The 22,637-nt window shown below is 47.5% G+C and overlaps 2 protein-coding genes across 4 annotated transcripts in view; one reads left to right on the forward strand and one right to left on the reverse strand.

Annotated features, from left to right (window-relative positions):
* The first annotated feature begins 750 nt into the window (after positions 1–750).
* Positions 751–22,563, forward strand: NTHL1 (nth like DNA glycosylase 1). Of its 2 annotated transcripts, XR_012656479.1 has the most exons (6): positions 751–1,000; positions 6,101–6,271; positions 7,789–7,948; positions 11,810–11,915; positions 12,998–13,506; positions 22,484–22,563. XR_012656479.1 is itself a non-coding variant. In XM_032762636.2 (5 exons), exons 1-5 carry the CDS (start codon positions 926–928, stop codon positions 13,119–13,121), a joined length of 636 nt encoding a protein of 211 aa, XP_032618527.1. In that variant the 5' UTR covers positions 751–925; the 3' UTR covers positions 13,122–15,568. The 2 variants fall into 2 exon arrangements, 1 of the variants encoding a protein (XP_032618527.1); XM_032762636.2 differs by lacking the exon at positions 22,484–22,563 and having other exon boundaries at positions 12,998–15,568.
* NHERF2 (NHERF family PDZ scaffold protein 2) overlaps positions 15,284–22,637 on the reverse strand; it is a 99,058-nt gene continuing 91,704 nt past the window's right edge. Inside the window, exons 6-7 of one of the 2 annotated variants that reach the window (XM_032762635.2) lie at positions 22,467–22,529; positions 15,284–18,264 (exon numbers count right to left, since the gene is read on the reverse strand). In XM_032762635.2, coding sequence (XP_032618526.1) covers positions 18,106–18,264; positions 22,467–22,529 — 222 coding nt within the window. In that variant the 3' untranslated portion in view covers positions 15,284–18,105. The remainder of the gene's footprint in view (positions 18,265–22,466; positions 22,530–22,637) is intronic. The other variant, XM_075069137.1, reaches the window with a different exon arrangement.

The raw sequence follows: 22,637 nt of genomic DNA on the forward strand, positions 1-22,637 counted from the left end.
GGGGGGGGGGGGGGAATTTTGGGGGAGGGTCTCCGCTCCTGGAGCTGCTGCCTGCACCCACCTACCCCTAGGCCCTATGCAGTGGCTGTTGTGGGAGTGTTGGCCCAGCTAATCTAACTCTGAGCTCCTGCATCATATTGGCTACCAGTGGAACAGCCCCATCAGGTCACCAAGCCCATCCCCAGCCAGGAGGGCTGTCATAGATAGGGTGACCAGAAAGCAAGTATGAAAAATCGAGATGGGGTGGGGGAGTAATAGCCTATATAAGAAAAAGACCCAAAAATTTTTACTGTCCCTATAAAATCAGGACATCTGGTCACCCTTGTTGTAGACCCCACAGTAGGAGACATTAAACTGCCTCTGTCCCTGGCATGACCCAGGAGACTAGCCTGCTCTAGCGTAGCCCTGCACTGGCAGGTACCTGAGATAAGTGCTGCAGTGGCTCAGAAGGCAGCCCTTTGCATGTGGTCTAGCCCTGTGCAGAGGCCAGAGACGTGATCACATGTCATGCTGTGTATGCGTGCTGTTACATGTGAAAGGGGCCATTTTCCAATAAGTTCTTAAAAACTGGAAAACTTACCTTATGTGTATGTTGTGTCCTGGTGGGAGGGCTTGGGGGAAAAGCAGGGGAGTGATGGAACCTTAGCCCAACTTTAGGCTGCATGGCTCCACTGTATTGGTGTAGGGAGGACCTTGGCCCTGACTATTCCAAAGGCTATAGTCCTTTTCCTTTTCACCTCTTTCAGGAAGTCTGGCTCACAGCACAGCAACCGTCCCATCAAAGATCAGCAGGGGGAAGGGGAAGAAAGTCAATGTTCTGTATGACTCTTTGGAAGGAGGCATTGCTGAGAAGGAGGAGATTGACTCCAAGAGGCTGAAATGGGAGCCAGGGAACTGGAGGCAGCAGCTGGAGAATATTCGGGAAATGAGGCGGAATAAGGATGCTCCTGTGGATCAGATGGGGGCTGAGAAGTGTTTTGACAGCAGCGCACCTCCAGAGGTAAAGCAGGCAGCTTACCATTCAACCTGAGAGCGTTAGCTGAGCAACAGATGATATTGTGCAACTTTCTCCAGCTGTAGAGCTCAAACTCCTTCATGCTGGAGGACAGGTACCCTACCCTAGTTTTACAGTGGTTCCGTGATTTGCCCAGGGATGTGTGTTTGAAAGGTGTGAGAGCTATAGGCCGTGAGAAATGGTGTAAATTCTGCTGGTCACTCAGAGAGTGGTTTATCTTGCCACATGAATGATATGTTCTCCTTGGCGGTTCTTTACTGGGCATCAAAGATGAAGAAGGGCTGTTCCATGGGGTGGTCTGTCATCCCATTACCTGAACTTGACCATCCCTTTCATCAGCCCTGATCTTGATGCCTCTGCTTTGACCGTGAGCGAGAAGAGACTCTCCCTGGTGGAAATCAGTATGATGAAGGGTTGCTGTGCTCTGACTGTGCTACGGAGGCTTAATCCTTTGGTCTGGAGGCCCAATGAGAGCTAGTGGCAGGTTACTGTAAACTAAGGGGTGGGCGCTGTTTCAGTGGGGAGCCAGCGACACAGAGTTCAGCTGGGGATCGATGCCGTTTGTTTTGCTTCTCACAGCCGTGCACACAAACAAACCTTGTATCCCCTACTGCTGTGTGGTAGGAGAACACGTAGACACACAGTGAGATAATTGTATCCTTACAACCATGTGCGTGAAGACACATCCAACAAAGGCCAATGCAGGCAGCCCCACCACACAGAGCTAAGTATTTAGCAAGTCAGAAGATGAGAATTGGGGGAGGGTGGCTTGTCCCCACTTCTTGTTCATTCTGCCTCTATGAGCATCTGTCCATGTTCATTCTCTAATAATATGTTAAATGTTAGGAACCCAAGGGGGGGGAAAAGACACACCAAAGAAAAGAGTCTCAGCAGCTGTGTGGATGATGCCTTCCCCCCAAGTGAAGTGTGTGGTGAAGGAGCTCCCTTCAATGCCAGGCTCTGGAGACGTGCTATGGAACCACAGTGTGAATTTCCCCAGCTGGGCTCCACTCAGGCAGCAGTTCCGACATCGGGAGAGAAGTGGAGTGGCCAGCAGAGCTGTGCAAAAGAGTCCTCCTGATCTGGAGGTTCATTTTTCACTCAAAACTTGAACCAGGTTTTGTAGAGTTTAAGGCCAGAAGAGACCATTAGATCATCTCACCTGACCTCCTGCATAGCCCTGCTAATTAATTTCACCCAGTTACCCCCATACTAACCCCTTAATTTGGGTTAGATTGAAGCATGTCAGTCCTCAGGAGACTGAACCGTTGTGCGCCAAAGGCAGAGGTGCCACCACAAACATGCTAGATGCTTTAGATGGCTCGAAACTGGTCCCTGGTGCAAGAAACTTCTAGTCTGCAGCCCACAAACTCTGGGAGCAGGACAGTCAGGGGTAAAGGGGGTCAAAAAAGAACTGGATAACTTCATGGAGGATAGGTCAATCAGTAGATATTGGCCAAGATAGGCAGGGACTTAACCCCATGCCTGGGGCAATTCTGAACCTCTGACTGCCAGAAGCTGGGAGTGGAAGACGAGTGGAGTGCTGCATAACTGCCCTGTTCGATACACTCCCCTTGAAGTTCTGGTACAGGCCACTCTCAGAGACAGGATACTGGGCAAAATGGATCATGGTCTGATTCAACACGGCAGCTCATCTTCTTAATGAAGAGTGACGTATGCCACATACATGGTTTTTATTAGTGACATCATTTTTTTAAATTTAATCTTAAATGGAGACAGTTGCTGATGGGAAGATTAAGGTTTGTGAGCCAGGGAGCAAGGTGACGTCTGGTTTTGAGCGGAAGCCATGGAAAAATATTCTGGTGGTCCCTGCCAATTGGTGTAGGCTGGTGGCTCATAAAGGTAGCTCCAGAAATCCCTTTGGGAGTCATAGATAAGTCATATCTAGCTGATTGGTCTCAACAGCCTCCACCAAGGGGAACCAGCATTAAGAGGAGCCGGGAAACCCACCTCTTCCCAAAATAAATCAATGTGAGCATTATTAATGGGATTCTCTCAGCATAATTGTTGGTTGATACACCGGTTTCTAGCAGGGAACTACAATGAGGCATCTCATGTAAAGGTGACGTGCAAGGACAGGGAGGGAAGGAAGTTTTGTGTCTCTTTTTGCTCTTCTCTGTTGGCTAACGGCAGCCTGTAGGTCTGCACACACTGATGCCCCAGTTTATTGTAAGTTCTAAAGTGACTTCGGTTAGACCAGTGCAAAGTCTGGTTGGATAATCTTATTTTAGGTTAGCTGAAGTTCATAAGGGGCAGCTTTAAGAAACTGGAATAAGCCCCTCCAACCAAATTAAGAGCACCCACCCAGGAGTTTGCAGCAATTTAAATATGTTTAAAAACTGATTTCAAGTTAAACTGGTCCACTGTCTCCAGTAGAAAAGGCCTAAGCGGGTTATAGGCAGTTGCCCTCTCCCCTCAGCCTAGGAAGGATTAAATGCCTCACCCAGATTCTGTCCAGGCCCTTCTTTCAGGGCACAGTTTATCATGCCAATACTAAACTTGCAGAGTGACACAAAACCAGGCTGTTCCCCTGCGCAAAACTGGCTGCAGGGGCCCAGAAGCCTTTCTCCTTGGGTCTCTTCCTCCTGCTGCAGGGCTTGTCACTGGAGCTAAACTGCTTTCTGCAGTTTCTCCTTGGCTGAGCTCTTTGATCCTTTATAGGAAGCACGGGGGGGGGGGGGGGCTTTCCAGCTGGGTCTGATTATCCCTTTTACCAGGCCCAAACCCTTCTTCTGAAAGGGGCTCTGCCTCAGAACAGGGCTGGCCGGCTGGCCCCATTTCCCCATCACCCCTAAAGGGACAGACCACCCAGTTACACACAGCCACAAAGGAGTCTTGTACTGGTTTAACTGAAGAAATGTGAGTTTGTACCTAGAACGCGCAAGATCTTACAATAATAGACTTGCTGTGCCCTTTGTGCTTGACTGACTCCAGGCATGTGGTTTGGGAGAGCTCTCGCCCTGTAACTGAAGAGGCCCAGGTGTTGGCCCTCTACTAAAGGAACTTTTGATTCCATGTCTAGATATCTGAGTTAGATAGTAACAGAGTTTTAAACAGTCTGTGTGCAAATCCCTTCTCAGTTGTGCTTTTTTCTTAGATGGCTTATCTGATGATGTAATCCTGCCAATTCTCCCATCAGCCACAGTTTTGCAGGATCTAAAGAGCAGACAAGACTTAAATCTTTAACACAAAGAACAAAGCAGAATTTGGGCGGGGGGGTCAGAAGGAAACTTTCTAGGCTGCTTTTGTGCACTATAAAGAAGCAAAAAAGGACACAGAGCTAGTATTTCTCCCCCTTAGTTCACCATTAAGAAAATATTTGTTTAAAAATGCAGGCGTGCTGGGAATGGTGCTGTGCTTCCCCAGATCGCTGGCACGGAATCAGAGGCCCAGAATGACGCCGCCTTCCAAAGGGAACATCTGCACACGTTTGCATCGGGACAAAAAACAAACCGTGGTGTAGCATTGTGATGGGAGGTTGCAGGGAGACTCTATCAAATGGCATTGTTTGTGTGAGAACATGTAGATAAAGGGCAGGCTGACTCCTGTGATCTCTGCAGAACAGCTCGAGCAACATATACTTGAGCAGACCACAGGGCTCCAAAGGGAGGCTATTGAAGATGCAAGTGGGTAGATTTATTTGACATATTGCTCTTGTAATCTCTGGCCCCGGATGGGGGTCGTGTCCTAGTCTGAAATCTCTAGTGAAAATGGTTACCTTCTGCTTTAGTCTGAGACAGCGTGTGACGCCGTAAAGACACATCAACCAGCATAAAGTGATACTCTGGGGTTAAAGAGAACCACAAGTCATCGCTGGGAAATAACTCTTTTCCCTAAGGGAATAGACTTATTCCTTCCAAGATAAAGCTAGGCATTGTAATAACCCCTAGCACAATAACCCTGGGCTTTTCCGGCTGCTGGCCAGAACTTTCAAGGGCTGTTTTTAGGGGGTTGAGGAGTCTGAATCTGGAATTGTAGCCCAAATGTTCTGCAATCATCTTAGTTGCTACACAACCCCCAGCACTGGGTGCCTGGCTGGGAAGACAGGGTCTGCAGTGCAGAGTCACAGAGGGAAGGACATTCTAACTCAGCAGTAAAGCAGGAAATAAAGACACCAGGTCAAATCCTGCTCCATTACACTAGAACAACTTCACTTATTTCAGTGACATGCCTCCAGACTCGCTGGTCTGAGATCAGAATTCAGCCAACAAGGATATTTCTGGTGACGGTGCGGCACACTGGACAGTGTTCTGAGGCCTGAGTCTGGAGAAACACGTTCATCTCAGTGAAATGCTCTGTCCAGAGTAGTCCAGCAATTCAGTGTTTCATTACATGTTTGATTTTAATTTCTACGGGCTTGTCTACATGGTGAGTTACTGTGCAGCAAGTCAGCACGTGACCCTGCAGTGGACTAGTTTGCTACACTATATGTGAGTGGTGCTGCAGCACGGTGACTTTCACTGCAGTGCCCATGTGGGATGTTACTGCGTGGCAAGCAGGTGCACTGCAGAGTCACGCCTTGGCTGGCCCTGCACTAACCTGGAGACGGTCCCTTAGGCTGGGACTTTCAAAGAGGCCTGTTGGAATCAGGCACCCAGATCCCACTGAAATCCAATAGGAGTCAGGTGGGTGTGACTTAAAAGCACAAATCCTATTGAAAGTCAAGGGCACGTGCTCCTCAATCACATAGGAATTTCTGCAAATTCCAGCTCTATCTTTCACTGTCAAGCCTGCAGAGATGCCGATTCCATGGACATGAACACCAGCAAATTATTATATCACCCTGTTGATTTTCTGTAAGCAGGGATTACCTAAGAGAGAAACTTTAGCAGTTCTGGGGAGACAGAAGTAGATACAGTTTCTGACTCTTCTTGACTGTAATCTCTTTTATTTAATAATAAGGTGAGAGCTGAGGAGAGGCCCATATGGCACATATTGATGCGCATGTCACGTGTGTGTGTGTCTACACCATTGACTTGCAGACCCCAGACCCAGAACTTTCAGGATCCCAGCCCTGTCTAATCCAGGGTTCTCTGACACTTCGTCTCCCATCTCATCCTTTAGGTGATGCGCTATCAGGTTCTGCTGTCACTGATGCTGTCCAGCCAAACCAAAGATCAGGTGACATCGGCAGCCATGTTGCGCCTGCGGGAGCATGGCCTCACAGTAGACAACGTTCTGCAGACGGACGATGTAACTTTGGGGCAGCTCATTTACCCAGTGGGATTCTGGAAGGTGAGCGCCAAACCATAGTGGTCGTAGATGGCGGTTTGTCTAAGCAGAAGTCGAATAATGCCCCTGGTCCCCAAACTGTTGGCATTGTCTCAGGAACATCTGAGGCACAAAGAGATGAGTCAGATCGGGGTGGTTGGATCGGCTTTTGCAAGCTTCACCCCCTTCTTCCATAAAAATTATGCAAATGATGTGATGGTGATGGTGTCACGGACTCACAGAACGTGCCCACTCTGGCCCTGTGCGGTTCGTGGGGGCCCTTTTAGTTAGACCAGCCCTTCTCGGGGGTCACTCTCTCTGGGGTCAGGCCCCTCCACCTCCTAGAGTCGCACCTCTTTGAGCCTTAGCACGTCTGTCTCTGCCGTGGGCCCCTCCAGGAGTCCACGGACTCTAGACCCCTGGGCCTCTTCACCCCCGAGGGCTGATGCAGCCCTGTTCTCTAGACTGGAGTGACACTCAGCCAGCATAAAACAGAGGGTTTATTGAGAGTTTGAATACAGCACAGGAAACTCTCAGGGCCTCAGGCCTGCCTCTCACAATAACAGCACATCCCAGTCTCCCTGCATCCAGGTGGGCTCTGCCTCTTCCCCTCGCCAGCCAAGCCTCCCGCTTCCCAGCTGGGTCTCTGATACTCCCAGCCTCACAGCCTGTCCTCAGGTCCATTGTCTCTCTCACAAGGTAAACAGGGTCGTAAACAGGAAGGCCTGAGTCCCCTCTCCTCGCAGCTCTCCTCTGGCTGGAACCGGCTGGTCAGGTCACCGGGGTCCTCTCTCTGCAGCCCATTGTCCTCCCACTGGCCAGAACCGGTTGTGTCTCCTGGGCTGGGGTCCTGAGTCCCTCTCCGGTCCTCTGTAACAACAAACTCCCTCTCCCCTCACCTCGTTAAACCAGTAACACCCAGGTACATTGAGTCCCACCCTCTGTGCATGCAAACCCTGGAAAAGACAGAAAACCCCAAGAAACCTCCCCCCCCTTCGTCACAGATGGCAGTTGGGAACCACCTCTGTCGTTGCCTGTTTATTTCTCTTGACTTCTCCCAAAGCAATGCCCCTTGTTGTCCCATTCATGTTCCCTGCCTCTCTTACTCTCCTTTGCTACTCTCACCTGCTAGCGAGAACGCCTCTCTTTTCTCCCTTTACATGTATTTCTTTTTTTTCAGCTCACCATAGACTCTCATTTCTTCCTGCTTGCTGCAGGCAATCATGCATCATGTCCTGCTAACGAGAGACTCTGTACTAATCCGCTGTAATTTGGAAGCTGTATTTTATCCCAGTTTTAGCAATCTGTATCCAGGACAAGAATGCACTCGTTGGCATCATCCCAAGCATGGTTAGAGGTTAGAGCTGATCACGTTACAGCTTCTTTATAGGATAAATCAAGGACATCTTTTGTGTTTTCCTCTACAAACTCACGTCTGTTCCCTCCAATGAAGGAAATAGTCCTATTGTCTGGTACATGTTTCTCCTTTCCATTTCTTGGATGGGAACTTAGATGCTATGCAGTTTGCTTTCATTTTCCAGAACAAAGTGAAGTACATAAAACAGACGACAGCAATCCTGAAGCAGCAATATGGAAGTGACATCCCCAGTACCGTTAAGGAGCTGGTGAACCTGCCGGGAGTTGGGCCCAAGATGGCCCACTTGGTCATGGACATTGCCTGGAAGAACGTGACTGGGATCGGTATGTTTTACAGTGTGTAGGGCGCTGCTCTACCATGATCCGCCCACTCTTCCCAATTCAAATCTTTCCTGATCCATTGCTTGTAATGTAATAATACCTTGCTCTTATAGGGAGCTTTTCATCCATAGATCTCAATACCAGAAGGATTCTAAGGCTGGTGAAGTCACTTGGGCTAGTCGCATATTCTGCCTGGATTTACTTATTTGCAAAATGGGTCTAATTGCTACCGCCTAGGTGTGGTGATTAAGAATGAAGGCATTGCTTAATTAATAACAACTAGGGATGTGTGGCGACCTGTATCATGCTTTAAGGTGCCCTGATGAAGAGTGCAAAGCAACGGAGATGTAATTCAATGATACCTCTGTTAAACAACAACCCATTTTTTGTTTAAACAAATCTCACTTCGGAAACGGTTCTTTCAGGCCAGCTGGAGAAGGGACCGAGGAGGTCTGATTTTTGCAACTATACTTAGAAAGAGCTTAGTTGCTGATGGTCCCTGGGAGGATTTTGTTTGAAACTGGCTGTTTTAGGCTGAATTGGAATTAAGTTTAATTCCTAGCTGCAGGGTTCCTTGTGGAATTGTCAGACAAGAAGTGGCGATCCATGTCTCTGTTTCTTTGCTCCGTTTCTGGTACTGGAAACTTTCAAAAGTTGAAGGCCTAGATAGCACTGTATTCAGGTCCTGTTTCGATGTCTTCAGGTGATGGGGCTTATCATTTGAAGCCTTCCTGGATTTATAGTGGGGATGGGCCTCAGAGGCTGGGTTGGATTGGAGGGAGGTTCTGATAGCAATCGTACCCCTTCATTTTAAAGGAACAGAATCTGGGTAAGGCAGGATTTTGATTTAGCTCATCAAGGCCAGCAGGTGGCACTGCCATGCTAGCTTTTCTATTCGGCTAAGACAGAGCTCCAGGTATGCATCAAGGTCTCTGGGGACAGATTAATATTCAAAGTGTGTTTGCTGCTTAATCAGAGAGAGTCATGGGAAATCTGTTAATGCTACCACCTGATGAATGATGCCTGCCTGGAGTGAAAATTCAATACCAAGTTCAACACAGGCCACAACTGTGTCTTGAAATTCGGCTTTACCAAGTGTGGTTCTTGCACTAGACTGGCAAGCTTTTGAGCCTGTTGTTCCTTCTGAACAATTAATCCGCTGTTGGGGAGGAGAGTCTAGAGGGAGCTCTGATAGCTTTCCAAGGACTTGTACGCACTGTTTTCATTTAGGAAGCAAAGCTATATGCTTCCTGTTTATAGCGATTTCCTGGGTTTTGTTCAATTAGCAACAGAAGGACCAGTCTGTCACTGCTGATCTAACAATAGTTTACTTTATGCTAAGAGCCTTTCATCTGAGAGTCTCAAAGCACTTTTCAGACATTCCCTGAGCCTTCCAAACTCTTCGTGTAGCATTATTAAATGCATTTCCTGAGGAAAGTAGGTGCAGCGTTTGCAGCTTGCCTAATGTCAGCTGAGGCCACTGCAGGAAGAGAACCCAGAAGTCCTGGCCCCTAGTCCTGCGCCCTGACCTGCTAGATCACACCGCCACAAAGAGAAGTGTTTATGGTGAAACAAACTAAGTCAGATAGGTTGGCTGTCGCACAGTGTGCAGCCTGCAGCCCCAGTCTGCTCAGAGTGACGTCCTGGGGAAATCATGGCTTCCTTCAAAGCCACGTCCCACTGCTTTTGGGCCATGTGTCAAGAAAGGAGCCACCTCTTTATAGCAGGGGTTCTCAAACTGGGGGTCATGACCCCTCTAGGGGTCACGAGATTATTACCTCGGGGGGTCACGAGCTGTCAGCCTCCACCCAAAACCCTACTTCGCCTCCAGCATTTATAATAGTGTTAAATATTTTTTAAAGTGTTTTTAATTTATAAGGGGGGTTGCCATCTGAGGCTTGCTGTGTGAAAGGGGTCACCAGTACAAAAGTTTGAGAACCGCTGCTCTATAGCATCCGTGTAAAGTTCTTGAGATGATCAGCGACATCTCATGACTTAATAATCGTGATCCCAGCAGACAGGTAACCCCACTGGATGCTGAAACTCACCTAGCAAACCCTGAATGCAGAGAACTCCCCCGCTGAAGTCAAAGGGACTTCTAGGAGTAGGTTCCTAGGGAAGAACGGTCTTTTTGATTGCGTGAATGCATGCGTGCGCATGCACACACCCTTGCCTCTTCCCCCCGATTTATCCTAAGCTAATAATCATCCTTCAGGATAGAACGAAAATGGCCAAACTCCCGGCAGTGGACTTTGGGGCTTGGCAGCTGCTGTTTTAGGACCTCCCATATTAATCCATTGGCAGTGCAGATGTCATGGTTGCAGCTCGAAAGGGCTTTGACTTTCTGCTCAGCCTGGTTTGGAGCCATTCTGAGCTGGGTTGCATCCTTTCCTAACACCCTGTCTGGCAGTAATGCCTAGACACTGTTCTGTGGCTTGGCAGGGCTCGTCTTTTACAGTAACTCTCAGGTTGGAGTGCTGCTAATCCCGGTAGATCAGTGTTGCTGCAGGGACTCCCAGGGATCAGTGGGAGTATTGGGGAGCTCGGTGCTTTGGTAAATTGGAGCACTTCTTTAGGTTCTGTACCTTGAGGTTCCTGTATTTGAAAATCCTGCTCTAGCGCTTTCTTCCTTGCTGCCAACTTAAAGAATAACTTAATTCTGGGACAAAGTACATCTTAAAACACGTGTATTATTTAATTAATGCTGTAATTATTGGCTACTTAATCATTGAAATACAAATATTGTAACAATCCTGACCTTTGAGGGCTACGTAGGACGTGCGCTGGCTTCCTCGGCTTCAGAGTGCTGCTAACGAAAGCCCTGCATGGTCTGGAAGCTGTCTGAAAGATCAGCTGTGTCCCTGGTGAAGCTGCCGTGCCTGCTATGAGATTAGCCTGGTAGCTACCAGAACAGGGAGAATGAATAAGTCTGCCTCCCCCACCCCAAGATATTTAGTCGTAACTCCAAGCAAGTCTTGGTTTAATCCATGTTCTCATAGGGAAGTGCCAAAAAAATTGCTCTGAAATATGCCAGCAAGTAGCCCCAACACACGGGCAAGACACCAGGGACATGGACTAACTGGGAGTGTTAGCGGTTTCTCAGGTTGGCAGACAATTCAGAGGAAAAGGCAAAGTCTTATCTTGCATTTATCTGAGAACTCCGGTCCAGGGTCCTTGAGAGAGGCACATGGTCCAGTGAATAGGGCAGTGGCCTGAGAGTTGCCCTCGCCTCTGCTGCTGCTCAGCTGGGTGACCATGGGCAAGTCACTTCCCCTCGGTTTCCACAGCCACCAGGTGGGCATGACGACGCCCCCTTTCCTGTGGAAAGCACGCTGAGCTCTATGGATGAAAGCACCCTACAAGAGCGTGATGGCATCAGTAAGACCAGCTCATGCGCTCCTTGCTGTCTTGGGTAAGGAGTTCGGAGGTTGCCACAAATCCTCAAAGGCTAAGACCTCAGGAGTGACAACCTGCCTGTGTGCAAAGGGGTCAGATTAGTGCCCAGGCTACATACAACTAAGGAAATATCTACAAGCCAATTCATGCCCCAAATCTTGGCACTTCTGAATGGCAGACTGGGGGGTGGGGGGAAATTGTCCGTTTCACACTTTCACCATTGGCAAGACCTTGCTGTTCCTTCTTTGTGACACCCCCCACTTACTCCAGCCATGGTACCCTGCCTCCCAGGGCCCTACTCTTGGACAGCAAAAACCCACTTGGCATCTGCCCTCAGGTGGAAGAACCTCCCAATACAGGCTGGTGCATCTGCTATGGATCCTGAGTTGACTGCTTCTTTAACTCCTTAGACCCTGCTTCCTCCTGAGCCAGGTGTTCCCTCCTGACTCCAACCTCTCTGCTCCCCAGGTGTGGACACCCATGTGCATAGGATTTCTAACAGATTGAAATGGGTGAAGAAGGAAACTAAAACCCCCGAGGAGACCAGAGTTGCGCTGGAGGACTGGCTGCCCAGGTGAGGTGTCTCATGCTGCTGCTTGGCTCTGAAATCCTGACACACACACACACTCTCTCTCTCTCGAGTCCCCTCCCCTCCCGAGTACTCCCCCTCCTTGTAATCGTCGTCACAGGAAACTGCCATCTGCATTCCTTTCCCCAGTACCAGCCTGAAGCATCTTTTGTTCGTTGCTTTGGTTTATGGCAACAAGTGGCTGTCGCATCCAGCACACAGATCCCTGCGGAGCCCCTCCCCTTGTCACAGACGCAGCAGGGAAGGAAGGCTGGCATTACAGTGCCTAGGCGTAGGCTGCGGGTTGTTTCTTGTTTCCTGAGGAGCAGCACTAGTTCAGCTGTTTGGACAGTTCAGAGATGGCAGAGACTTTAGTCACTCGTAGTCTGTGCGGCTGGACGTGTTCCCTGCAGCGCATTCTCTACTGTCCAGTTTGGTTTAACACACCCAAGGCCATCACTTCCCTTGGGAGGCCATTCCACCAGCTAATAGCGGTGATCTGTTTGCCAGTCTCGTCAGCTGCAATGGAGTATGCCAGGGATGAACTCTGGCCTGTATCTTAAATGATCAGTTAGTTTCTCTGTGAATCAGAGACTCAGAACAGGCGCTGAACAGGAAGGAAACCCCACCAAGTGCTCCAGACCAGCACTCCACTCTATGTGCAGTGGCCTCTGGAATTTGTATGCTGAAAGGCCCAGCTACGGGTGCAGTGGGGATTCAGTGCCGCGGGGAGTAGCACAACCCTATTGTGAGCTCAGGCAGAAGCCTGTCTGCTTCATCCAGCGGTGGGACTATCTGCGTATGTACCTTTCCCCCGTTTGCACCGGAGGGAGGTGAAAACAGAAAAGTTCCTTTGGTTGCTCCAGCCCACAACGGTTCTGGCCCCCAACCAGCATGGCAGGACTGGGCTCTGGGAAAGTGTGGGACGGATGGGAGCTAGGGCTGGAATATGCCTCTGAGAGGATGAGGAGCTAAAACAGCTGAACTGTTGGTGGGAAAAGAATTAAAAACCTGAGCGGTGCTGGGCTGCTTTTCAATCCTGCTCGGCAGCAGCATTGACAAAACTCATCTCCCTTCTGAGTCTGTAGGGACCTCTGGAGTGAGATCAACTGGCTCCTCGTGGGCTTCGGCCAGCAGATCTGCCAGCCTGTGAACCCTTGCTGCAGAGAGTGCCTCAACAGACACATCTGCCCGGCTGCTAAGAGATGCTGAGGGAATGGCTGCTCCTAGAGCAACAGATCTGCACCAGAGTCGTGAAGCCGCTGGACTCTGAGCCCCAGTAAGACTGCATTGGACTTGGGGAGGGGGGGAACCTAGTGCTGCAGAGAGATGGGATGGGAATGCAGCAGCTACCCAGCAGATCTGTGAAGAGGAAAAGCTCTCTCTGAAATGCGGCCATCCTGCTGAGTCAGCTCTGCAGGCGCAGTCCCTCGGTGTGGGTGTCTAACGAAAACACTGCACAGGGACAGTAGGAATGGGGAAATGCTACACACTGCGGTGTCTGGTGGAGTGGGAAGGAGACCTCCACCAGCTCGGTGCCTGGCCCTGCGTGGAGTCCCTGCCTCAAGCTGGTTGGGCACAGCCTGGCTTAAGAAAGGTGGTTTTTTTATTAAGGTTTTACTGACAACTCTACAGCACAGGCGGGAGCCATGGTGGCCTCAGCCACAGCTGGAAGGCATAGGGACTGAGCATGGCAAGGGCCAGCTGGAGGCAGGGAGGGGAGTATGGGGCAGCCCCCCACGGGGAGGGATATGACATTAAAAAGGTACAATTTGGGCTTCACAAAGATGAGGCCAGCCCCCTAGACCAGGACGTTGGGGCTTCGCTGGTAGCCAAGAACAGGGGACGCATCTAGAGCGATGCACAGAGTGGCCAGCAGGGCTGCTCTCAAGTTCAGCTTTGGCAACGCTGCCCCTCTCTGAAACTCTCTCCCCATGGGAACTCCTTTGATCTGGGGCCCTGATTCAGGAGAGCACTTAAAGCAAGTCTGCCGGATTTAAGCACATGCATCAGTGCTGCAATGAGGATGCTAAAGTAGCTCTGTTTCTGATCCTGGTGCTGTGTCTGCCTTTCAAAGGGTGCCGGATTGCGAAGGTGTTTTTCAAATGGGTGTGAAATTTGGAGTGGTCGAGTATTTGAATTTCAGGTGTGGTGGGAATCTGTCACAGAACCACCCATTCCAGTAGCAGCTGTGGTGCTTTGGCTTAATCAGAGGATAAATATTGTTTTGACTGATCCTTCGTGTGTCCAGATTTAACCCCTAAAGAATCAAGGGCTTATTGGATTGGAAACAGGAGAACATCTCAGCCAGCTCTATCATGGGTGGGGGGGAAGGAAACAGAAAATCTCCCTAAATACAGCAGGAATTTCCACATTGGACTCTAGTGTGCTTTCAAGCAGCTCTTGCACTGAAGTCCAGAGTGTCAAAGGGATTTAGGTGCCTTTGAGGAGTTGGCCCCAACCTGGGGAAAACTTTGCTACTGAAACCGTTAAGATTTCAACAACTTGTTCTTGCACTAGCATCGCACAAGCTTTGCCTAGCACAGGGGAAAGATCAGCAACAGGCTGGAGTGGAAGGGCTGCTTTCTTCTGTTTGCATAATGCTGCGTAATCTTGATTACAGAGCGTCACCCACAAAGCCCACACCTGCGGTGCTCTGTCCTAACCTGGCCAGGCTCTGGGTCTCGGGCATAAGCGCGGCAGGTTGGGAGTTTCAGTCTCTGTATTAAAGGTGGGGACATACAGAGAGGGAAACCTGGCTTGTGCTTTTTTTGGTGTGGCTTCTTTCTAATGTTTAAAGGATGTCTGCAAAGTTATGCTCCCCCCCACCCACCAGACACTGAAGCCTCATTGACACTAAGACCTACTTAGAACTGGAGCAGTAGCCAGTGCATAACTTCAGAAACCCCAAGGAAGAGAGCTGATTGACAGAAGTGATTTTTTTTTTTTAATTTTTAAAATGTTTAGTTTATTCCTCTTTATCCCCAACACTCGGGCAAAAAGTTCTTTGTGCTAAAGATTCACAATAGCCAGCTTTTTCCAATTAAGAGTTGAGAAATATAGATTTTAGAGTCATGAAATGAAGCCAATAATAGACATTCTTAAATTTAAAAAAGTAGTAAACCAAAATCAAACCTTTCAGGCCCCCTTATACCTCCAAGAAGCTAAAAAGGACACCAACAATTTTCTTCTGTTGCAAGTCACCGTTCTAAGCAACGACAACCATTAACTTGTCACAGAACTGCAGAAGCTGTTTGGTCCACTCTTCTAACCAGCCAGTGGAGGGAATGGAATTTAATCTAACACACTGTTGTGCTTCCTTTCTGACGCTCTTTACAACACCAAGACTGAACTGAAGACCAGACTAATTACCCTTTTAAGCTGTACATGGCAAAACAAAGTTTATTACTGACATTACAGTATACATTGTCTTTACAATGCAGATAACAACTTTATACTTGTATTGGTTTTTCAAGTTAAACAAACAGAATCTGAATAATTATTATTACAGAGCTAGTAGATGTCAGAAATAGCAATAAGTGCTTTAACCATGAGCCGTTTCCATGGCCTATGCAGCGATAATTTTAAAATCTTATTGGTACATGTTTGCATACCTGATTTATTTTGATCAGCATTAAAAAGAAAACACAACCATGCTATTCTCTCCTCAACTAGTTGGTTCTGTCTTATGCAAGTAACATGGTTTTTACAGGCTTTTCGAGAATGACTTCCTTGTTTGCGATGCTGTATTTTAACACCTACCTTGCAATGTAACTGGGAGGTTTTACCCCTAGCAGACTCACATACTGTCTCTGGCTTAGTTGGAAGTGCAGGGATTGAAAGCAATCTGCATATCGTGAGTGTAAGATTCTTTTGTTACTGACTTCTTAGAGCAGCAACTGTTTGTTGTGGCCAACAGCAAGCAGCCCTCCCCCTGCCATCAGATTTTCTTTTGGAACATGCAAGGTAAGAGGCCAATGTGAGACTCCTGCAGGGAAGAAAAAGCTCTAAACTCCTTACTAACCCTCTCCAACCTGGTGTCAGTCCCAGGGTTTACAGCCAAACACTTGCAGAGATTTCTTTCCAAGATCCTATTTGCATCCATTTGCCCCACCAACACTGTACATCCTCCCTAAAAGAAAGCCCAGCCAAAAGCCCTGTCTTCAGTATGGTCACAGCCTTGCATTTCACTGGTCCCTGCAAAGAAGCCAGACACCCCCTCTGTCCTGTCCCCACCCTTCCCACTGTGCTGCGATACATCCATCTACTGCAAGGAACAGTAAATGTTATAAGGCACCTTTTTTAGCTCAGTATTATGAAATATACACAGAACCTTAACAAGACCATAGTGCACAAAGTCAAAGGCCACTTGTTCATTATACAGAGTCTAAGGGTAACCGGGGTCAAAAAACCAGAATCGTGTGCTTTATCGTAAATACTACTGCAAATCTTACATTCTTGCCCTAGTATGTCATTAGCTGGGGGGTGAGGGTGGGGAGTGGTCATTTACCTAAACTGTCTGCTCTGCCCATCCCCCATCCCACCTGTTTTTTTTAATATTATTTTTGCCATTGTTACAAAATACATGTCAACCAAAAAGGCTGTTTTGTTAGCTTTCTGTAAGAAGGCAACGGGAATTGTCCCGCTCTCTACGGCACAGATCCAGCCCCAGTGCAACTCCACTGCCTGGAGGCCATTAGTACATGTTTAATTTAATCTTCGTTAGTGTCCCTCATTTGAAGCCAGAGGTAAGTAGTGAAGATTTTATACTAGTTTAGTGCTGGCTCTGTAGGATAGCTTTCATGGTACATTTCATGGAACACTCTAACATTGAGAGCAGGGTGTTTTCAAAGAGGGGCCTAAAGCCAGAGCAGTTGTCTGGGGCCCAGCAGATAGTATTCCGGCTTCCTATAAGGCAATCCACATGCCAGATCACATTGCTACAAGGCAGGGGCCCGGCCCAGCCCATCGTAAGACAACAGACAGTTTGCTTGTTATTCTTCCAGGTTGGCAATGCAGCTGGTGAGAGATCAGCAGGAAAATGTGAGAGGTTTAAACCCTGAGTCAGAAATAGCAAAGCAGGTTCAGGTTGGGGCTTGTTCTGAAGCCAGCATCTGAGTGGATGAGCCGCTGCTGGATTGCTCCTGCTTGAAGCCCTGTTTTCATGAGTACCTCTCAAAGCAAGGTCTTCAGGGATTTCAGTTCCCAGCTAATAAGACACTCCATGTGCTTCTTTGAAGTCCGCCTGAAGAGCCATGTTTCCAGTGTCTCATTAAGTTTGTTCTCACAGGGCTTCCAATAGCGATCGGGGACAGAAAACCTTGCGTGTGGATGTGCTAACAGGAATCACAGACATTCCTTTATTGTCGGGGGGAGGGCAGCTTATTCCCCTCCTCTCCTGCCATTTCTGCATTTTATTATGCACATCTGAGGCTTGGGTTATTTGGGCTACTAGGTTTTGTGGGAATTTTTTTTGTTTTTAAGTCCTATTATCTTCTCAACACCCAGAGTTTGTTTTGAGGGGAGGCGGAGATGGAGCACAGAAAGGAAAAGGTTTGCTGAGAAAAGGGCTTTTATTGCACTGGTTAAAGGGATCCCAGGGGAGCGTGGTTTCAGCATTAAATGAGAAACAGATGGGGAATTTTCTTTTTTACACCAAAAACAAACAAAAACCCCCACCAACCCTTCTAAATCAATAGCGAAGCCAACAAGAGAGAAATGTATAGCCACTGACCAATCTCCCACCTTGTGAGTATTGAACATTGTAGCTCAGAGTGGGATTTTTTCATATTTTTTTTTTTTAAACAAACTAGATTATTTTGAATTGAAATGAACGAGAGTTTGCAGTTTGGGAATGCATAATATCCCACCAGGGATTCTGCGGTGCAGGGAAGCTCAAAATAGTAAAAACCGAAATAAAGCAGGTAAGAAGCAAAGCTGAAATCTTTCCAGTCTTTCTTCAGCAGCAATGTGGTAACTGCAGGCAGCTGGGTATGTGCTGGGAGGAGCTTTGGTCATCTTTCTACTGGAATCACTTGTCCATAAATGACCCTTTTTAAAAATTTGCCTTGCAAAAAGCGACCAATAAAGAGCAGAGCACAAAGCGTCTTGGGTCAACAGCCAGGAATGGGGCTGGTGCACATTGGAGATGTTCAGTTTGGAGGGTGGGGAGAAGGGGAAGAGCTGCCGTCCCAGCTCAGAAGTTGCTGAAAATCTCCCGTTTCTTGTTCCAGTCCATCTGCGGAGCCCTCTTGTTCACCCGCTTGGCGCGCGCTTTCTCCTTGGCCTCTGCCGCAGTCGGGCTCAGGTTCAGACCACTTTCCTCAAATGGGTCCTTCTTCTCAGACTCTCCCTCCTGCAAAGAGGAAGATGACATGAGAAGCTTTCCTGTTATGGTGTATTGTGGTGTACTACGCTGGGTGGTGGAGCTGTGCCTGTGGAGTGAAATGGGCATGCAACAGTGCCCCCTGCAAGAAGACAATGGGCTGACTGGGGTGAGTGTATGTGTGTCTGATTACATCCCCCGCTGGATGGCACATCACGCCATGCCTGTGATTGTGGTTATCCTGCCCTCTAGTACCTCAGCTACATAAAACCTTACAGAGAACTAGGGCAGATCCTCCTTAAGGGCATATGATAAGAAGCCCGTGTTTGTGGAGCAGACCATCGAGTTTGTCATGTTTGTGGTTTAAGTGGCGACCAGGGTGTCTTTGTGGCCAGAGATTTAATTACAATATTGGAGGGGAAAAAATGCCCTGAAGAATGTGTTGCTGCTGTTACTGGAACTGGAAAAGCAGAAGTACAAAAATGCAGTACCATTACCAAAGGTGAGAGGGAACCATGTTTGGAAACACAAAATTAAGCCCCTAGTGGCAATAAAAGCTTTTATAAGAGGAAGCAAGATGGAATAACGGCGAGCTTTGTGGAAGCACAAACTTGCTTATTACAGTGGGGCATGTTTAACTAAGGACCAGAATTGAGTTGCTGATTCAGTTACATTACGGGCTTGGTTCACTCTAACTCTGATGTTCAGGGTGGAGGAGAACCCTCGCTGTTTTTTTTCCAGCTAGATGGCTTTAAAAAGGCCACACTTAGCACTTCATCTCAAAGCCACCAAGTGTTACAATGCAAATATTTACTTCCAAGCGACTGAGTTCTACCCACACGTAGTGAGAATAGCACCTTGGGAGCTGCCCAATAAAAAGCATAACAATCCAACATTCTTTTTTCCAATTCAGTGTGATATCTAGAAGAGCTGGGTCCAATGTGTCTTGTATGAAACTTGATTTGTAGCTTCCTCCTAATACTGACTGCCACCTCAATAAACACTCTGAGCAAAATCCCAGGGGCCTGTAAGTTCATCTCAGCTCTCTTATTTCTGTAATGGGCAAAAGCTGGACTTCAAATCCTTAGGGAACAATTAATATGCAGGATGAAGTGCTTTCAGCTAAATATCTATTAGTCTTTTGAAGAGACATTTTACTGCAGGCCTTAAATTGCATTACTGCACTTCCATCTTCATGCTAAGCACAAAGATGATTTAATTGGGACTCAAGAGTCCATTAACTTGCACTGGCAGAGCTTTGGAGCACAAGGAAGTATCTTTTCTGCTATGACATCTTTAGTTAGAATGTTCATATAATAGACGGGCTGTATATGGAGCTTAATTTAAAACTTACTGCTTCAGTAATCGCATTTGCATGGAGTAGGTTTTTGTGAGAGAACCAGCATTCGGGAAAGAGCTACAAAGTGATGTTCAAATGTTGGCAAGACATTTGCATTTTCAGCGCTGTCATAAAAGCATGAAGTTCTTAGATGGAAAACGGGGCTAAAGGCCTGATTCGTCATTTACACCAGGAAAAAGTGTAAAGTGCCGCTGATCTGAATAGTAGTATTTTGTACTCACTTTCCCCTGCTGGAAGTGATTTCATGAGGTGCAGTAAAATGGAGAAACACCCTTCAAGTTTAAGGGAAGTTTTTAGAGCCATTTGTCTGCACCACTCCCACTGACACCATGCAGCTGAAACTCCAACCGACATGTCAAACATTTGCCCCCAAATGGCAATGGCCACTTTTTTCAAACAGAGGTGTCTGAGTTAGGCACCTGAATGAAAATGGCCAGATTTCAGGGACACAGATGACTAATTCTTCCACTACTTCAGTCCCTGAAAATCAGGTCACTTTTATTAAGCGCCTAACCTATGAATTCAGATGCCTAACTTAAGGAACTCACGTTAGAACTCTTTGTTCGTGATTTTTAAAGAACATTTATTTTGGGTGCCTACATTTTTAAACATGCAATTTATGACACCTTAAAGAGACCTGATTTCAGAGGATGGGTGCTCGGTGTTTTCTGAAATTTGGGGCTCGTTACAATATTTCTAGTTTGGCACAAAAATCAGAGACACCCAGACTCAAGTCACTTTTCAAAATCAGGGCTTTTGGCCGATGCATTTCTTTATTGTTAGTGAACAATTCCAAGGCATGACAAGAATGAAAGTTAAAGGACACAACTCAAAACTTTAGAAATCACTTACTTCTTCTACTAACCACATGCTAAATTAGTAAAATGAGAAGCATTATCAATCTACTCTTTTCTCCCTTTGAAGCCATATGTTTGCTTTTAATCTTTCATTCAACTTGAATAATGAAAGGCGTGGTCAATTTCAGTGTCCTATTCGGATTCTCAGGCCCTAGCAGAATGCTACAAAGTCCAGCTTTTCAATAGGCAGAGAACTGTTTAATTTAAAAAAAAAAAATCCTGAAATTTGTATTCAATTTTTTAATTCATGAAACAGGGTTTAGTCCTGTTAGATACTGTGAAATCCTTCCATGCAAACTATATTTAATGTGATTACATTTGAGGTCTAAAATTAGCTGAATGTATACGGTTAGCTTAAACCAGGCTAATGCAACAGTACTAGCAGTGGCGGATTAACAAATTTGGTGCCCCTAGGCCCTCAAAGAATTGCCGCCCCCTTCCCCCCGCCAGCTCACCTCTGCTCCCCCGTGGTAAGCCTGGGGGGCGGGGGGGAGAAGGGGAGTTGTGGCGCACTTGGGGGATGGCAGCGGTGGAGTGGAGGTGAGCTGGGGCAGGGAGCGCTTCCTTGCCACGCCCCCCCAAGAGTTACTCCCCACGCCCGCCGGCCCTAGCTCAGCTTTGCTCCACCTCTGATCGCGCAGCTACTCGCTTCTCCCTCCCTCCCAGTGCTTTTGCGCAGTGAGCCTGGGAGGGAGGGAGAAGGGGAGTTGTGGCGTGCTCGGGGGATGGCAGCGGTGGAGCAGAGGTGAGTTGGGGCAGGGAGCGGTTCCTGGCCCTCCCCCAGGTTACTCCCCGCGCCCGCGAGCCCCAGCTCACCTCTGCTCTGCCTCCTCCGAGTGTTGCTACTCGCTTCTCCTTCCCTCCCAGCGCTTTCACACGGCAAGCCTGGGAGGGAGGTGGCAGGAGGGAAGCGCGGCACACCTGGGGGAGGAGGCGGACTGGGGATTTGGGGACGGGGCGCGAGCAAATTTGCTGGCCTAGGCGATAATACACCACTGGGTACCAGTGAACCCTTTTAATGAGGTTACCATCTGTCTCCCTCAGTTATCACTCTACCTCTCACCTGTCCCTCGTTTTAGACCCAAGTTTACCTCTAACCCATTTCTTTTCCTTTTGGGGGCTACATAATTTAGTATAAAGCGCGACTTGTGATATTTAGTTATAGAAAGTCTTGGTTCTGCATTGTGCTTCCTAAAACTGCTGGTTTCTCTGTGTCCTTTCCTGGAATAAACAGGCTGAGAAGTCCAGATAATACAGCATAGTAAAACCCTCATGCTTAACTTTACACACCATACCACTTCTAATGACTTCACAGTGCACAAAGTTAAGTCTGTACAGGATGGGGGCCTAACTAAGTAAACAAGTAAGCCACACAACGGTGCATCTGAATCCTTGCAAAACTTGTCTGTATTAATCTGGGACATCTGCTGCCTCTGGCAGAGGCCACATGAAACCAGGAAGTTTTCCTGTACCCCTGACAAAGAGTGGAAAGAATGCACAGTTTGGACTCCAGCACATGGAGCCAGTGGTTCACTCACAAGAGACAGAAGCAATCCAAGTAACCTGAGCCTCTCAATAGTCCTTTTAAACTCCATTTAATCAAGCCCTGCACATTTTAGCTTCTGCACATCTTAAAACAAGAACAAGTCACAGAGCACATCATGGTTTTTAGTTTCTCCCCCCCCAAAACGTAATTACATGTTTTAGTCGTAGGTTTGGGGTTTTTTCATTTGCTAGTTTTCAGTTGATTATTTTCCCTGCAATAACATCATATTGAATTTCCCCAACACCTTTCATCCCATGGGATCCTAGAGCTACTTCAGAAACTATAGAGATTGCTCACCCATTCTAGAAATGCAGCCATCTCTGGGCTGGAATCTGTAAGCTGTTTAACAGCTCACAAGAACACTACATGCTAGTTTAGGGCAGGAAGTGAAGAAGAAATCTTGTTTTGAAAGTTTATTTAATATTCATGTTTATATAATATGAAAAAATTTGTAAAAATATATTTTTACCTCTGATTCCTTCTCAGGACTTTGGAGATCACTATGGGATGAAGACATGGATCCTCCGTTCAGCTGTTGGAAATGGAAATGTTAACATGTACATTATGTGTGTGTGCACGCGCATGCATATTTTTAATATATACAAGTGAGATGAAAAATGTTGTGTGGAGTTTACAGCTT

The sequence above is a fragment of the Chelonoidis abingdonii genome, chromosome 9 (assembly GCF_003597395.2).
Source record: "Chelonoidis abingdonii isolate Lonesome George chromosome 9, CheloAbing_2.0, whole genome shotgun sequence".
NCBI classification, from domain to species: domain Eukaryota; kingdom Metazoa; phylum Chordata; order Testudines; family Testudinidae; genus Chelonoidis; species Chelonoidis abingdonii.

Coding starts and splice junctions, on each gene's coding strand:
- NTHL1 (XM_032762636.2), top strand. CDS start 926: ATGAGGCGGAATAAGGATGCTCCTGTGGATCAGATGGGGGCTGAGAAG. Junction 6,272..7,788: donor ACCCAGTGGGATTCTGGAAG/GTGAGCGCCAAA, acceptor TTCATTTTCCAG/AACAAAGTGAAGTACATAAA. Junction 7,949..11,809: donor GAAGAACGTGACTGGGATCG/GTATGTTTTACA, acceptor TCTGCTCCCCAG/GTGTGGACACCCATGTGCAT.